This window comes from Gopherus flavomarginatus, chromosome 8 (genome assembly GCF_025201925.1).
Source record: "Gopherus flavomarginatus isolate rGopFla2 chromosome 8, rGopFla2.mat.asm, whole genome shotgun sequence".
In the NCBI taxonomy this organism is placed as follows: domain Eukaryota; kingdom Metazoa; phylum Chordata; order Testudines; family Testudinidae; genus Gopherus; species Gopherus flavomarginatus.
Window position 1 is genome coordinate 4379264 of NC_066624.1, and position 17706 is coordinate 4396969.

The following is a 17706-nucleotide window of genomic DNA, read 5'->3' on the forward strand; positions in this document are numbered from 1 at the left end:
TAAAAGAAATCCAGTTGTTTCCAGGTACTACTAAAAGCAAAAAAACAGGCCTATGTCAAAATGTAACTGAAGTCAATAAACCACTCTGCTCGGAGGGGCGAAGGGGAGGGAGTAACGAATGTGAATCAAAGCGCAGGGAAGTTGATTTCATACCACAAAACTCCTATTTTAAACTGCCCAGCAGCCTCCCTAACCACCAGTCCAAAGGCAACATGCAGCAAAATTTACATTGTGTGGCCGTACACCCAGACATCTGGAGCAAAGACTTGCTCTTTAAAATATAAACCCTTAAAATGGTTCTGGAAAGGACACACACACACACACACACACACACGCCAAACCACTGTCTGAGGCAGAACAGCTGAATCACAGAAAACACATTAAACTCTGCTGTACAGGCCTATTAACAGTATTTGCGGACAGCACGAAGGGTTGTTGCATGCATATACAGCTAGAGAATGAAAGGCCTATATAAAAAGAATCAGAATGAGGAATTTTGTCAGGTTTTGCCCCTGATAAATCTGCATTCCAGTCTGTCAGCTATCTTGTTATCCCCAGAGCTGCTGAAGTGTCTCTGGCTGTAACTAAGCATGACTCCTACTTTGGGTAATGGAAATAAAACGTGTGTACTGAGCCTATTCAGTGTTCCTGGTCTCAGACTTGAAAACCACAGTAGAAAAATATCCCAGGGTAGCACAAGGGAGCTCACACAATACAAGGCAGAACCCAGCTCCATGTATTTCACTCAGGTAGTTAACGATTCATGGCAAAGTACAGGAAAGGATAACTTGGAGCAGTCGACAAAAGGCTGTCCAGTGCGAAGTTTTGGACACTAAAAACTGCTGTTAGGCTACACAAAATAATGTCTCAAATTCACAGGCCCAATTTACTTGACAGCCCCTCACCAGCACACATTTTGAAGCAGTGTTATAAAATTAAACAAAGCTATCATTCACAGGAAACGCGGCCTCCAGTACAAATTATAGTGTTATTAAGTTTATCTGGCAATGCCTGGCTTTTAAGTGCTGTATAATTATTTCTAAATCTTTCAGGAAATAATGTGAATATTTTAAAGCTATAACTCACTAACAAGGAGGAAATCTCATTTAGCCTTTGGTGCATATTTTGTTCTTCAGAAATTAACCTTTACTCATCAGAACTATTTTTTTCAGTTTCCTGTTAGGTTTTCACTCTTGCAAAAACACTATAAAGACAAGGAATTAATGATCATACTCACGTCTAAAATGCTTTGAACACTGGACACTCAGTTTCTAGTCACACAAGACAGCCTGAGCTACTTCCATACTGCATTATAGGAACTGATCCGAGAATAGATAAGAAAGTATAAAAGCAGTTCCACCTCCTCTGAGGTATTACTGGCAGCTCTTCTGGTAGCTACCTTGAGTTTCAGATCTCTGGAAAGCTGGCTGTTCTCATAAGCCAGGATGTGTGTGTGATGACGTCTGCCTTATAATGGAAAAGGAGCCTTTAAAGAAGTAGAGGAATGAGTTCAACTAATTTTATTAGCTATATCCCTGCAAGATCACTGCATGTATCCATTCAGTCGGGCTCTGTGACAAAGCATTAGGACTTCAGTGGGGGCTCCCTCATGGGAAACAGCCTGCAGGATCAGGGCCTGTATTAGGAGAGAATATTCTCCCTGTTTGGCAGCTTCAAGTCCTGTGCAGGGTTCTCACCACCCACCCCATGAAGGATTTCACAAATCACCCCTAATATTCACCAATAAGCTTGTTTTAGGCTCAGGGTATGAGTGACCAAAGAGACAATTAGTGCTCTCCATTACCCTGTTTATATGCAGAGTCACTGGACTTGAGTGACTCCGGATGCGCCCAGTGGGGAGGCCTGCAATTTCCCCTGGGGCAACAAAGCAGATTTTGGGCCAAAGATTCTATATAACTGTTAAATTCTCCTTCCCTGCCAGTGGATTTCTGCCGTCCCTTATGTTTGCAGTTCCTTTCCTTATTGATCAGCATTTTCAAGAATGGGCTGATGGCCAGTCAGCAGCAGAACAAGACACCACACCATACTCCATAGGATCTCGGTGCTTCTCAGATTTCAACTGTCATTATTAGATTGTTCGGAACCAAATGGGGCTCTGCTTAAAGTAATCAACCCAGAGAGAAAAATGGAACATGCATGTGAGGTCCCAAACTTGCACTGTGCTCTGTAGAAGCGGGGTTTTTTTGCGGGCTTGGGACCTGGGTTACTAATTTTTTATTAAACATTAACAGAACTGCGGACAGTAAGTTACTTACATAAGTAAGAAGAGAGACTGTGGCAGACACAAGAGATAAGACAAGAGAGTAGAGTTGAAGCAACAGATGAGGTACATTATAGATATACAAAGTGTTCAAAAGAAAAAAAAAAAAGCCCCATTCATCCCAGTTGGCCCATCTTCCCTTTAGTAGTTGAGCTGTTAATCTGCCACGGGCAACAAGTTGTTCCAAATATATTTATAAAAGATAATTTGATGCCAAAGGGAGGAAGATGCATGGCTGCTGTGATTCAGGCCAGCAATAATTTAAAAACTGACATTTAAGTACTTCCAGTATTGCATCTGCTTTTCCAACAACATGCATTATGTTAGCAGCCTCCACCACCCCACAAGTGATTCATGCCACCCCAAGGCACAGTACAGAGCACCTTGATAAGACTCCCACTCATTGATACTAGTTTACCGGCATTTTAAAACCTTGCAAGAGAAAGAAATAAAACTGGAGTTAAAAATCTCATTTTCCCAACTCCCTGCAACTCTGCACTTCTATTAGCTTCACATCATAAAGGCCTTTTATGATTTAAACCAGTAGGTAGGGGGGAAAAGCCAGTGTTTGAAGGGTTTTCACTTACCATTATTTTGTTGCTGTTCTTAGCCTCTAAACATTCGGTATGAAGAAACCTATCTTCCACAGTATGACTCCAGATACCGTAAAGTGAGTGAGTTATTAGATAAAATAATAAATGAGCTATTTTAGGTTTTTACCCAACCCCTGTCTGTCTAAGTGCTATTATTGTTTACACTTACTGGCTGCAGGTCACCAATCGTAACCTATAGTGTAATACCTCCACCATTCAGAAATCTTCAGATACAGCAAGCATCCAAGTATTAGATCAAGGCCAAGCTGTAAAAGCTAATCCAGCAGTCATGCTGTACTGTCAAAGATTAGTGTTTCTGGAATTGTGGATCTCAGAGATAATGTTACCAGACTATCCTCCTACATGCTGATGAAATTTGTCAGTGGATTTCCTCTCGACTGACAGGAGCTAAAACCAAGTTTATTATAAAGGGATTAGAACTGTACTGAAAAATTACGCAAAGTGGATTTAACACTAAACTCACTATTCCCTGCAATTATAGAAATTGCTTAAAGTTGTGCTTCCCAACCTTTCCAGCCTACTGTAACCCTTTCAGCAGTCTAAGGCCCAATCCCTGCCACCCAGGGCTGAAGCATGCAATTTAGTTTTATGGGGCACCCTTACTTGCCACCGTCGAATGCCAGCCCTGCACTTGCAACCCCCCTAAACCCGTCCCATGACCCCCAGGTTGAAAAACACTGATCTAGATGAGGTGACCTATCCTCTGGAAGACCTCTGCATACCCCCGGGGTTCGCATACCACTGGTGGAGAACCACTGGCTTAAAACAATATCAAACTCATTTCCTCTCCCGCAGTTAAAAGTTTTGAGCTTTTAGCCAGGGTCTTTTGGAAGTTAGGGAGGGAGGTTAAGACTCAAAAGCACTTACAGATTGTCTGACCAGCAAGCAAAAAGTAACGTCCTTTCACTTGAGACACCAAAGTTTCAGAGCAGAGAGAGGAGATGGGAGTATGCAGAACTGAATCAACAAATGACTGTGCTAAGGGAAAGTGATCTTATTATGAGAGCTACTGTAAGTAAACCAGAATTGTAATGTAAATAGAACTGAATCTGGAACTGGATCAGTACTGAAAATGCTGCTGGAGCATTTCTTTTTCCACTGGGCAAATAAAAAAAAGAAAAATGTAGGGTCTTAACGGTGCCAACAATTTTATATCAGAACCACACACTAAACAGTGGGGAGTTTGGATTAAGGAAAAATAAATAAATAAAAATCAGTGGCATACAGCGCTTACTCCTCACATGTACGCTGGTTTCTGCCCGTTTCATACACCATGTGTTTCTTCTCTCTTCCCTTCCTAACATGGATCCCCCTTAGGATTCCACTGTTGGACCCCTACTGTAGTTTAACAGCTTTTATTTGGTTGAGATGAACTTGAAGTGGTGCCCAGGGTTCACGCCCAACTAACCCTACAATTCGCCCTGTCTCCAATAGGATTTTAAAACCCAATAGCCACCACATTTTAAAAGCACACCTTTCACCCGAGTGTGGACAGGTCCTTGGCTGCTCTAGCCCTGCCCCATTCAATCATTACCTTCTTTCAGGCAAACACCTATGAAACAAGTAATAAATTAAGGACAGTCATCTCCCACAAAATAAACCCAAAGGGAGAAAACCCTTGGAGATCTGTAATGGTGGCTCCAGTTACCCAACCCCCTGGATTAAGTTGCTGGGTAGGAAGAAGCCCAGAGTAGGACTGTGGAGACCTTGGTTGCTGGTTACAGGATCCCTGGGATTGAACTCAAAGATACAGCTGTTTCCTCTCCTGCAGTTATAAATGGAGTTATAAATGCAGGAGGCTTTATGCCACTTTGCCACTCGGACCCTCCCTCTACAGTAGAGGGAGGGTCTGGGTGGCAAAGTGGCATAAAGCCTCCTGATCAAAGGGGACAAGGACATGCCAAGAGGGTGCCTAGATCATGGGTCCCAGAGTTGATGCTAAAGACCTGTTGTAAGGGCATTAGATTATTTGTCAAACTTTGTTACCTCAAAAGGGGAAGACAAATACTGCAACCTGGCCGGAGGGCCGAGTTATGGGAGAGAGACCTGGCCACAACAAGATGCTGTCACAGTGAATAAACCTCTTTTTACACAAGTTTTTTCTGATCTCACAGTCTCTCCTCTGCAATGAACTTCCCATAGCTGTCTTGCACAGTGACAATTCCCCTAAAGATGGCCTGAGTTTGTAGACTGGAACAATTGGCTTAAAACAAATTCAGCGTTCTTCTTGTATGAAGTTTAGGCTTAACCTCAGACAGACCTTTCGAGGAGCGAGGGGGGAGCGCAAATCTCTGTGGTAGCCGAAATACACACTAAGACAAAAGGCACTGTTGTAACCACTTTACTGTACAATTTAGTGTGTGTTTGCACAGTTTATGAAGAATTATTTTGTAACAAGTTCACAACTGCTCCAGTCTCCCTGACTGAATAACTTCTCACCTTCTTCGTTGTATTGGAATGGCCCAAGACAACTCAAAGTGTTGAAGAGTTTGCATTTATAACTGCAGGAGAGGAAACAGCTGTATCTTTAATTTACCAAATGGCCAAATTTATAGCCAAATTTAGCTCCTTTTAACAATGCTCATTTTGAGTAGAGGGCATCTACTTACCCTTTACTCTTCTATGGATAACACCTCCTTTTAAAAAAAAAGTATTCATAGTAAAAAGACTATTTCTGGCCAATTGGTTATAAAGACATTCAAACAAGAGTCTCACGTTTTCACGAGGACTAGTAACTTCACTCCAGCCAGTAAAACCCTAACACGGTCATTATGTTCCAAGAATGCTGCACTGAACCAGGTTCATTAAAAAAAAAAAAAAAAAAAAAAAAAAAAAAAAAAAAAAAAAGAAGCCCACAAAGGACAGTGTAAAGAAGTGAAACATTCGAACTGAAATCCATGTACTCTTTTAAAATGCCATTATTAGAACCTGCAGCATCCGCTGCGTATGATTTACAACCTCTGGCTGAGACCTGGAACATGGAATTTTCTATATCGATTTGTCGATGCCACCAAGTGAAGAGTTCAACTTATACTTTCGTAAAGTTAGATTCCTCTGCTAGCATATCCCTTGAACTCCTAGGGTACGTGGAGCTGGGGGGATTGCTGCCTTTCTAGGAGAACATTAAATCAATTCCATTCAAACACACACACTAAAGACAAGTAATTGACATTTGAAACTAGGAGAAGTAGAGCGGTGCCTTTAGCTGTCTTTGGACCTTTGCTTTAGATGCCTTTTTGGTTTTGGCTCCATAAAAAATCCTCTCTTCTTATCCCCCTTCTAAAACGCTGCCATCAATTCAAGTTCTCACCCACGCTCAGCTGTGTGTGCACGATGTTCGACAGCAGCTAGTCCAGTTCCGTTCCAGAAGGGAAGAAGCGTAGGTACTCACTACAGTGAGCTCTCACAAGCAAAGTATCTGGGGGCGTCAGTTACATGGAGGACAAGCAGCACTACTCTTCTCTACTGTTCATATTTAATCATCACTCACCTCCGTTCTTGTTCTTCCAAGAGTGAAACAATAACCCATCCTTGGGCCTGCCTACCTTCAGAACACCTCCAGCATATGTCAGGTCATTAAGGTGTACTCAGTGGGACACCACTAATTCCCCCACACAAAAAACACGCAGATATCATGTTTTGGAGGCTTAAAGAAAACCAGACATACCACTGTTCCTACAGAACCAGACACACAGAGACATCACAGAACTGTGCGAAGACAATACTGGCAGGGCACAAAGGTGTTGTGATGGGGTAAGTCAGCGTAGTGGAACAAGTAGACATTTGATTTCACCTCCATTCAAAAGAATTGGTAAAGCCTTTATGGACCAACTTTTCATGAGTAGGTGCATCAATTTTTGAGGGCACAGACACACCAGGAAGAGCCTGTTTTTTATAAAATGTGACTCAGTGCTTTCTGCAAAATCAGGTCCCTTTCAGGTTCATTCGTCACTTTTGAAAATTTAGGCCAACATTTCTGGAAGAGCAATACAAACTATGAGGAGTTAAATACAGTACTTACTATATTCACTAACCCAACAGTGACCTTTAGAAGAAAATAGCTATTGGTTACTGTGGTTCTTTACAAATTCAATTTCCTATGAATATGCGAAAAACCAACAGCATTAAAATGAACACGCAATGTTGACAATGTGGAAGTCTCACAGACTTTTTGCTTTCTGAATACTTCAGGATATTCTCTATAAAAAGAACCCTTAGTCCCACAAACTGCTAGAAAACATTTTACACATTTTGTCATTGTTTGCACCCATCTGCATTTGCTTAAAAAAAACAGACAATTCTCATTTTCTAAACTGGTCAATGTGAAGAGAAATACTTGCTCAAAATGTTTCATTCTGGAGCAACTTCTTTTGTCTGAATGCATTCCCTTATCTAAAGTGATAAAGCGCACATTCAAGAAAGTCAAAGTCAGTTATTATGAACACAAATACGATTTATTCTTTCTGGTTTGCAAATTCAACAGTAGATAAAATTTCTATCAAGGTTGAAGGGACATATTTTGCACACCTTAACCAAAAAAAAAAAAAAAAAAAAAGCCAAAGTATTTCATTTCCTACAACCTTCCTGAGTCCAGAAAAAATTGATTTTACTTTGAAAAGTTAGTTAGGTACCAAAATATTGTTTTTTTAGTAAAATCAGTATTGGGGAACCCTAAAAAAATACATTACATACATGCTCACAATATATATTTAAAGAGATGCATGCATGCTGCCATCTCCACAATTAGACAGTACTAGGACAGTGCATTCCTTCTCACTTCTTTTAAACGTAGAGATGGAGAAGTCCTTTGAGGGCATCTGGTCCATTCCAGAGCCAGTGCAGGATTGTTCCCTAATTTGCTCTCATACTTTGCTTTTTCCAGTCTGGCTTTAAGATTCTCAGGACCTGGAATTTTCCCATTTCTCTTTGGGGACTCCAATTGCATAGATCTCACTGTGCAGCCTTGCTAGTTAGCCTAATTTCACCCCTCCCTCCTTGTTATACTCCATCCTGCTTGGGGTCTTTTGTGGCCAGTGCTTATGCTGCCACGCAGGCACAAAACCCCCCTCCCACCCACCTGTGCAAAGGCTGCTCACAATACAAACGTACACACGTCGATTACAGTGAACTGCACATGGTCGTCTCCCAGGCAATGGGCTGAACGCCGCAAGGGAACCTGGCAAAGTACAATGGATATTTTAGGGATTTGGGTAAGAAAAAAAAAAAAACAGTTACCTTCATAATCCCAAGAGAAAAGCACAAAGAATGTGAAAAATGTTGAGAGAGATTACTGACTAACATTAACAAAATCAAAGTCCTCATAAAAGAAGTTCTCAACCCAACTGTACCTAGTTGAGTTCTTTTCTCTGCACCCAAGGAAGTGGGACCCATTAACATACCTGTCATCCTTTTTGCTCAAGCAAATGTCATTGCTTGTGAAAGGTGCTGGGTTAACAAATGTTAGACAGAGAAGTTATGTATTAAAAAAAAATCACAGAAGTTGTTAGATGTTAAGATTCAAGGCCCTTGTGATCATCTAGATGGACTTCCTGCGTAACACAAGTCAGAGAACGTCACCCTGAGATTCCTGCCTCCAACCCAACAACTTGCAACTGAACTAGTGTCTCTCTTTTAGAAAGACATCCAAGCTCTATCTGAAGACATCAAGTGATGGAGAACGTAACGCATCCCTCCATAATCCGTTCCACTGGTCAGTTACCTGACTGTGCAAAGGGTGTACTTCGTTTCCATTTGCACTGTATTGGGAACAGGCTTCCCGAAGTTACTCTGCCCTCAAGGAATGAGAAGGCAACTTAGCCGCACGTCCCTTCAAACCTGGCCTCTCTACCCATCCTACTGCTGACCAAGATATCAACTGTTAAAGGCCGTTTCTCCCTGCATGTGAACTCCAGTGTGCTATGGAAACCAACAACTCACTTTACATGAACTGGGCTCCAGAAAATTTACCAAACACCTGCTAGCCACAGGTGGAGATGTACATCCAACCAGAGCTCTATTAGGGCAATGCCAGGTGCGCTCAATGTTGCTGGGAAGGAGAAAGGCCCTGGGATTCCTACCAGGCTGTGCGTCTGGGCTCTGCTATGGGATGCTCTTTTTTGTATTAGTCTCTTGTTCAGATGTGACTGATAACCTTGAAGCCCCTTCCCGGATCTAGCTGCAGGAAGGGAGGAGAACCTCTCACCTACCATTCTGAACCCTAAAACCTACTGGCCGCTGTGACTGGTACAGTAGAAGGAAGTGGGTCTCCCACGACTAACACTTGGCCGCTGTGTCGGATGGAGGTCTCTGCTATTCTTCCACCCACCCCCAGCCTCTTTTGGTGAGAAAGAGGGGGTGCTTCTCCCAAGGGTATTTCCAGCACTGCCATCGGCTGCTGCTCATGCACTGACAGTCTTGTGTTGACTTCATTTCCCTCTTCAGTTATAACGGATAAGCCACCAAAAATGCAAAATCGTTTCACGTGCAGCCACCGTGGGTCTGAAATTTCAATGGAAAGCACTACTTCTGTCCTCCACTGCCCAAGAAGTACCCCTTCCTTCCACTGGCGCATGCAAGCGGAATCCCAAGGCTGCGTGCAAACCTGCTTCTGCAGTAATATGCCCGGTGCTTAGCCACTGCCCTGGTCTTGTTGTAGTTCACTTTCAGTGGAAAATAAAAAAGCCTCTCGACATATGAAAGCCACAGAAAGTCTCCCAGAAATTACAAGACAATATTAAAAAACACTGTTTGTGTAGATGAGGCCTCATGCACACGGTCATTCAGTCTTAACCAAGGTTACATATCTAAGGACACATCTGATCATTTCAGGCAATTTTAACCATAGATAATAATTTGACTATAAATTGCATGGAATGTAATAACTGCTTATTCTGGCACAAGAAACAGTACTTTCTACAAAGTGCCTGCCAAGGAAAACGATACTCCCACTCAGACCGGACCATTGCAAGCAGTTCCTGTGAACCACATGCTTAACATTGCAGTTTGCGAAGGCGCACACTGCTGCAGTCTAACAAAACACTGCTCCAAAAACTTGAAGTGGAGAAAGTACAGTTCAGTGCAAACAACAGTCAGAGAAATTAGTCATGTTATATCAGTGACTTCCTAAAATTAAAAAGATGAAGGGCAGAAAAGTTTTACATCCTGACCTGACAACTCGGGGCAGAGGGAATAGAACTCTTATAACAAAAAAAAAAAAAAGAAAAAAAGTAATTTTCCATCACAGTCACTAACACGCATCTTGGGACTAGTCTTATCACCCCTACCCCAACCACGAGCAGTGACTTACTCTGGGAGCAAGAAGAACCTCTCCTTACTCTAAAGCGATGCCATGCTAACCAGTTTAAAGTAGCAATGGCATCATCTAGAACCACACGGATTCAATACTGAATGATACTTTCAGTGTCTGAACTTGGAGATTTGCAACGTGCTATGGGAACAGAATCGTAACAAAGTATCCTTTCTTAAGGAAACAAAGAAAAATATATATCATTTGGTCAAATAGAAAAAAAAAGGCATCGTACTTCAACAGCATTTTATGAGCCATGTACAGGAAAGGTGGCATCCCTGCCAGAGTCGATTTAGTAATAATCACAGGAGGTAAAAACTACAACCAGAGGCTGGAAAATCCCACTCGTGGATTCACAGACTGCTTCTGGGAGAGGAGAAGGTCTCTAGAGCACGAGACTCAGAACCCATCCCAGGGACATGTTACAAGAATTCTATCCCTGACAACCTTCAGGCCATGGCTTTACTTTTTCAGAAATGTATCATTGCTGGACTGCACCGCCAACAAAATACAAGCCAGAACTGATTTGTGCAGAGTGTCCCTAGACCTGACATCGCCATAAGCCTCAAAACATGCATCCATCATTCCTATTTCTCACACTGAACATTACATAATGAACCACCTTCAGCAGTTTCTCTGTGAACCAGAAAATACAGTGGTGGCCATTAGTAGCAGTATAAAAAGGAAAAGGCAAAGCTAAGAATATGTATGGGAATTTTAGGTTTTTTGGTTTGTTTAATATATGAAAAGGTACATATTATAAACACATGCCCGCAGGCTGTGCACAGGGCTGCATTGGCTCTCAGGGCGCCCCATCGATTCCCAATATACTCAAACTGCACTCTTGTGATATGTGTCATCACTAGAGCCACGAGTGAATTACAGCCTGTGTTCTCTCCCAGCCACCTATTATTTTATATGTAAAGAACAAGTTTCAGAAACTGACAATCTGTCAGTATCAAAGGGAGACTCCTAATCCCACAATTCCTGGGATGTCCAGTAACAGACTAGATGTGTTACTTATTACTCCTATCATAAGCTTCAAGACAGCAACAACATTGTTGGGGCTACAGGTGGGATCTGGAATAGGGTGTATCTCATTGATACAATTCCACAGAGCAAAGCCATCTGCAGAGGGAATTATAGAATGCCTCCATAAATATTTGTATGTCACATTTTGTTACATCTGAAGGAGGTACTTAACATAAAAAGAAAAGTTTCATATATTCTACTCTACAAGTAAATGTATCAGACTTTTACTGATCACTAAGCAAATATGAATTGGTCAGCAGCATAGCTGTTCTTAGTAATACTTCTTATTACCTACTGAAAGGAAATGACCATTTACATTAGCAAGAAAGATTACAGCATGTTCATAGATAATAACCTGCCATTTATGGATACTGTAATTAGGTTCTAAACTTGGTCTAAACCAATTTTAGATCTGACTCCTAGGTGACTATGAACAGGCAATCCCCAGTGAATATTAATATTGTGGAGAATAAAACACCGAATATTTTTTTAAAATTGTCTGGTAGAATTTGACTGTTTTAGTTAGAAGAAGTGAAGAAAAAGGAGAGTTATGCATACCTAGTTCTCCTATGGGAAATAAATATGGTCATAATATATACATCAGGTATGGAGATATACCTGTCTCACAGAGCTGGAAGGGACCCTGAGAGGTCATTGAGTCCAGCCCCCTGCCTTTACTAGCAGGACCAAGTACTGATTTTTGCCCCAGATCCCTAAGTGGCCCCCTCAAGGACTGAGCTCACCACCTTGGGTTTAGCAGGCCAATGCTCAAACCACTGAGCTATCCCCCCTACTAAGTTAGAGAGTCATTTTATATCCACTTCTATTAAGAATGTGAGTGTCATGTGCTTAATTAGACAGAATTATATTAATTTAATAACTGCTAACTGTTCATCCTTAATTTTAACAATTGCTGAAAGTGCAAATTAGGTGCTCAGCCAGATGAGCTGAGAAGAATATCAAACCACCTAAACAAACCTAGACAAGCTTCATAATCCAATGTTTCCTTCCTCCAAGGCACCCATCTACCTAAGGCAGTGGTGGGCAACCTGCAGCCCATCAGGTTAATCTGATTGCGGGCCAGGAGACATTTTGCTGACATTGACCATCTGCAGGCACAGCCCCCCACAGCTCCCAGAGGTGGCAGTTCACTGTTGTGACTGTAGAGATGGCACGACCGGGGGGGGAGGAGGGGAAAACCCCACAACCAACACACACGCCACAACTTTCAGGAAACGTTTCAGAGGCTTAGTCTATACTACTACAGCAAGAAGTTTACAAGTGACTGAAGAATGAAGCAAAATCTGATTGTCAAACTGGCAAAAATAACCTAACTGATTTCAATAATAAAAATTCAGTGTGGCAATAAACTGCCCTATTTCTGTGTTTTGTATACCACCACCACCACATCACAATTGCTCCCTGAAGCATCCCCTTTTAAATCCCTTCCTCCACGTACATGTTTTAGTGAGTTGTTAAATTCAGGCAGACAACACTCTTAGTAGTTTGCATAAATGCCCCAATGGGATACAGGTTAAAAGATTTATATATAAAAATTACCGTGTTGCTGAAACTTGGTTCTTGCCACGCAGCCAAGATTTTGCATATGGCGTTTTCAATTCCCTTTGCTTACTACACTTATGAGTGGACGAAAATATGCACCCTGCACATTCTAAAGCAAGCAAATTAATATCAGGGGCTTGGCAAATTGACTTACTCTTAAAGAGTTACAAAAAACTAAAACAACTTGCCCCCATCTGAAAACGTAACAAGTAGTATCTAAGATTACTGCAACCTCTATTTTTATCCACTGTATTCATATGAGAACGCTTTGCATCACATTCACTATTTTCTATGTAATTATCACCTAGGCCCAATCCTACATCAGATCCACGCAGACAGATGCTTAACCAGCATGGAGACCCAATGACGACGATAGTGGATAGAGCTCCAAGGGGTCATATAAAGATATGTTTGTGTGGTTCTGACTGCAAGATCGGGACTTCAGTTTCCCCTGTTCATGTGGGATGCTGAAACAGCAACAGGGGAGACAAAATTGGTGAGGGGGGTTAAATACGAAGATTAGGCAAGTGTAGTATCTAAAACTAGTTTTAACTTTAAAACTAACTGGATTTTAACGTGAACTTTCCCTTTAAGGCAATACAGTATTCACAGACCACTCAATTTTTTTTTTTTTAAAAGATTCTTGGTTGCCTCTTCTAAATAGGCTTAAACCATAGATGTCATCTTAATGCTAAGTTTCCAAGACTTGTCACTTTGCGAATAAGGCCTGATGCCATGCTTTCATTTATCCCTGGGGAGACAGGGACATAACCTAATTAACACTTTCGATGAGCAAGCTGAACAAGGGGACCCTCTTTTTGTTAAATAATCTCTTGTGATTATCACATTTCTCTGACGTCTTATTTCAAAAGCACAGGGTCAAGCTGACAGCCCCGTTAGGACCTCAAATGGAAGTCCTGTCAGCATGATGTACTCCTGACACCCTCCAAAGCACATCAAATCATCTTAATGATAATACAGAAACGAAGACGAGGTCAAATCCTCAAGATACAGTGGCTTCTGGGAAGCCTGCGCAAATCCTTAGTGTTACACTGACCCAAGTGCTGATCTTAAATCAACACAACCATTTTAAAAAGCACAGGGGTGAGGCGGTAGCAGAGTATTTTAGCTCAAAGCATTCGGGTGTTTCTCATTAAAACATTTCTTGAAGAAGCAAAAAGACCCATGCTTTGATTCCAACAGCTGTATGCTAAATGCATCTCATGACGCTGACAACATAAAAGTACAACTGACTGAAATCATTTCAGTTTGTGTCAGTGAAGGGGATAATATATGCATATTTGGAGGGCACAGCAATGGTAAAGATTACCCCTGCTTCTCTATTAGCAGTCTAAAGGTATTTACTTGGGTCTGTCTGTGTTGTGACAGTGTCCTAGACTCAAATGAATGCCTCTAACACTCCACATTTTTGAGCCATTCAGTCATGCATTTTTGTTATTGTTGAAAGTAGTGCCAAATTGCAGAGCATGAGCTGGAGTCTTTGGTGGTCTCCCAAGGATTCCAGCTAAAAAAGCACTTCCTTTGTTCCTCAGGAGAATGCAGTCCAGTAGGTCATTCAAAAGGGGAAATAAAAGCAGCAGCCCTGGGAGGGAGATGAAGGATGAAACAAAAAGAATAAAATGTTTTGGGTGTGAGCACATTAACTACCATTTCCTACTGCTGGCTACTAATAACACTCCTGTCCCTTCAATGGGCAAATATTTGTGGACCAATGTGCAAAATTGTTTCTCGAGACGTCATTTTGCAAAAAAAAGGGCAGTTTGACTTCATATGATGTCACTGAAATCTTAGTCTATATACTCAAAAGAGCCATTTCTTGCATATTGATTTGTTTTAAGGACTCCTGCCTAGACAAAACACCACAGATACATTCACCACCAGCAGCTGAGCAACAATTCACATTTTTCTCATGAATAATAGTCAAGGATTCAAAACCCACTCTTGTTGGCATCATGCAACTCTAACAGAATCGCCTCTTTGAAGTATGACAATGAGACACAAACTTAAAGACAATACTGTTCATAAATGCATCAAGGGTAAAAATGCATTCCCTATTTTCCAGGGTGAATCTTGGCTAACTCCACTTTTGCCAGGGGAGGGCTGAAAACGGCCTTTAGGACTAAGTAATTTTTTCACATCTTAGTACTAAATTGTTGCAACATCAGCATCTAACTGAGTTTGCTAAAAGAAAGACAGCTTAAGGGCAAACAGTGCCTTATCAGTTATGTACAAATCATTTGGTAACTGCAAAGGTAGAGCAAAGTGACATAATTTGGGGAAAAGAGGCCTGGGTCACTCACATTTTAAAAAGTCATCCTGTTGTCTAATAAATAGACAGCTAGCTCAGTGGTTTGAGCATTGGCCTGCTAAACCCAGTGTTGTGAGTTCAATCCTTGAGGGGGGGCCACTTAGGGATCTGGGGCAAAAATCTGTCAGGGATGGTACTTAGTCCTGGGACTGGACTCAATTCAATAAATAGACAGCTAGTCCAAGTCACCAAAGAACTTCATTAAGTAGAGGAAACTGTGACTGCTAAGTAAAAATGGTGGAATTTAGCATTCTGAAGGCACAAAATTCCCCTCCATTATTTGCTTTCTGAAACCACTCCAGGAACTCTTCATTTCTTTTCTCTCCTCCGTCCTCACCACTTTAACCGGGAAAGGCTCTTACTAACTGTAAGGAAGTGTAGTTCTCAAAACTCCTGAGATGTTTCTTAAACCTGTTACTCTGTCAGAACCAAGATTAAGGATTTTCTGGAGCTCCTCAGAGTCAAGAACCCAAACCCAGTGTGGAGTGGACACGGTTTTATGGCATCAGTTATCGCGGATTCCATCCATAAATTCATCCTCACAGTTTGCTTTAGATCATGCAGTAAGCTAGGAGGAGATTTGGGAATTCCTCACAAAATGTCCCTGTGCAAAAAAAGTCATCGCAAATACCCACCAGCAAAAAGGTTCTCTCTAAACACCTCAAGTGCAAAACCGTGAGCAGGACTAGCCTTTCCTCATTTGCATGACCATCTCCAAACAAAGATTAAGATTTCCTGCAATCCGTCTTTTCAAATGCCCGTAATTGCATGTGCAATTAACCCGAAGGTCAGGAGAAAAATCTTTCAAAATACCTTCCTGAATTCTGTCCACATTCTTCAAGCTTTTTCCACTGGCTGGTTTTGACTCAGCTTTCAAACCACTCTGCAGGCAGAGAAGCGCCCCCCCGCTTTTTTCCCTCCCCTGGCGTGGGTTTCCCTGCCTTTGCAGAGGGGAATTATAACCACACATTTTAGAGCTACAAACTCATTTGCCACCGCCGAGTATTCCCCGAATGCAAAGAGCTGGGGCCTGATTACGCCCCTTGGACAAAAACACACCCCGCCACTTAAGAACATGGTAAAACTTAAACGGGAAGGGGGTGGGGGGCCCTACATTCCCAAGGGACTTTCTTCCTGCCCGGCTCTCCTGGAGGAGCAGGGTGCGGGGGGAGGCAACGTCTGCCCGGGAGCCTCCCCCCGTCGCTCGGCGGCTGGCTGGGATCGCTCCCGAGCCAGGGCAGAGGAATCCCAAGCCCAAAGGATCCCAGCCCGGGCTGACAAAGGGAAGGAGCCCGGAGACACGGGAACGCCACCCGCCCGGACCCCTGCCCCAGCCTGCGCGTCCCACAACGCGTATCGCCCTGCGCCCCCTGCAAACCCCCCCGCCGCAAACCAGCCCCGCGCCCCCCTGCAAACCCCCCCGCCGCAAACCAGCCCGGCGCCCCCCTGCAAACCCCCGTCCCATGCAACCCCCCTGCAAACCAGCCCCGCGCCCCCCTGCAAACCCCCCCGCCGCAAACCAGCCCGGCGCCCCCTGCAAACCCCCCCGCCGCAAACCAGCCCGGCGCCCCCTGCAAACCCCCGTCCCATGCAACCCCCCTGCAAACCAGCCCCGCGCCCCCCTGCAAACCCCCCCCGCAAACCAGCCCTGCACCCCCTGCAAACCCCCCGCCGCAAACCAGCCCCGCGCCCCCCTGCAAACCCCCCCCGCAAACCAGCCCTGCACCCCCTGCAAACCCCCCCCCCGCAAACCAGCCCTGCACCCCCTGCAAACCCCCGTCCCATGCAACCCCCCTGCAAACCAGCCCCGCGCCCCCTGCAAACCCCCCCCCGCAAACCAGCCCTGCACCCCCTGCAAACCCCCGTCCCATGCAACCCCCCTGCAAACCCGTCCTGCGCCCCCATGCAACCCCCGGTCCCATGCAAACCAGCCCCGCGCCCCCACGCGCCCCCCGCCTCACCGCTGATCTCGTGGCTGGGCGCATCGCCCTGGCTGAAGCCCTTGGCGACGTAGAGCCGCCTGACTTCGGAGCAGTTCTGGGACGCGGGCTCGGCGGCCAGCAGCAGCGGCAGGCTGCAGGCGGCTAAAGTGCACAGCAGCGGGGGCAGGCAGGCGCTCCGCCGGGGCATGGTGGCGCGGGGGCGGCAGCGGGGCGCGCTCGGGGCTCACTGAGCGGCGCCGCGGGCTGGCCGAAGTTGGGGCCGGGCGGGCGGCAGGGGGTGGGGAGAGGGGAGGGCGCGTAGGGCCGGGACCGGCCCCCAGGAAAATCAGGAGCCGGGATCGCCCGCCTGGCAGGGCGGAGCCGGAGCTGGAGCCGGAGCCGGCCCCTCCCACGGCCCGGGGACGGCGGCTCCCTACGGGAGAGGAGCCTGCCCGCGGCGTGACTCCGGAGTAGCCTGGGGGGCAGGGAAGGGGCCAGCTAAGGGGGGTGGGCGCCCCCCGGGACGTGGGCAGCTGGCCCTGCGCTGCACGGGGCTCCCTCCTGAGGCGGGGGCAGGACCAGACCCAAAGCAAAATCCCTTATTGCTGGAGGAGGGGCAGATCCACAGGGGAACCTGCAGCTGGGGCCCAGCCCCCGGC

The 17706-nt window shown here is 44.5% G+C and overlaps 1 protein-coding gene across 2 annotated transcripts in view; it reads right to left on the reverse strand.

Moving 5' to 3' along the window:
* GPC4 (glypican 4) overlaps positions 1 to 17261 on the reverse strand; it is a 110724-nt gene extending 93463 nt beyond the window's left edge. Inside the window, exon 1 of one of the 2 annotated variants that reach the window (XM_050964412.1) lies at positions 17087 to 17261. In XM_050964412.1, the coding sequence (XP_050820369.1) occupies positions 17087 to 17255 (169 nt within the window). In that variant the 5' untranslated portion in view covers positions 17256 to 17261. Of the gene's footprint in view, positions 1 to 15938; positions 16158 to 17086 lie in introns of those variants that run through there. The other variant, XM_050964413.1, reaches the window with a different exon arrangement.
* Between the last annotated feature and the right edge of the window lie 445 nt (positions 17262 to 17706).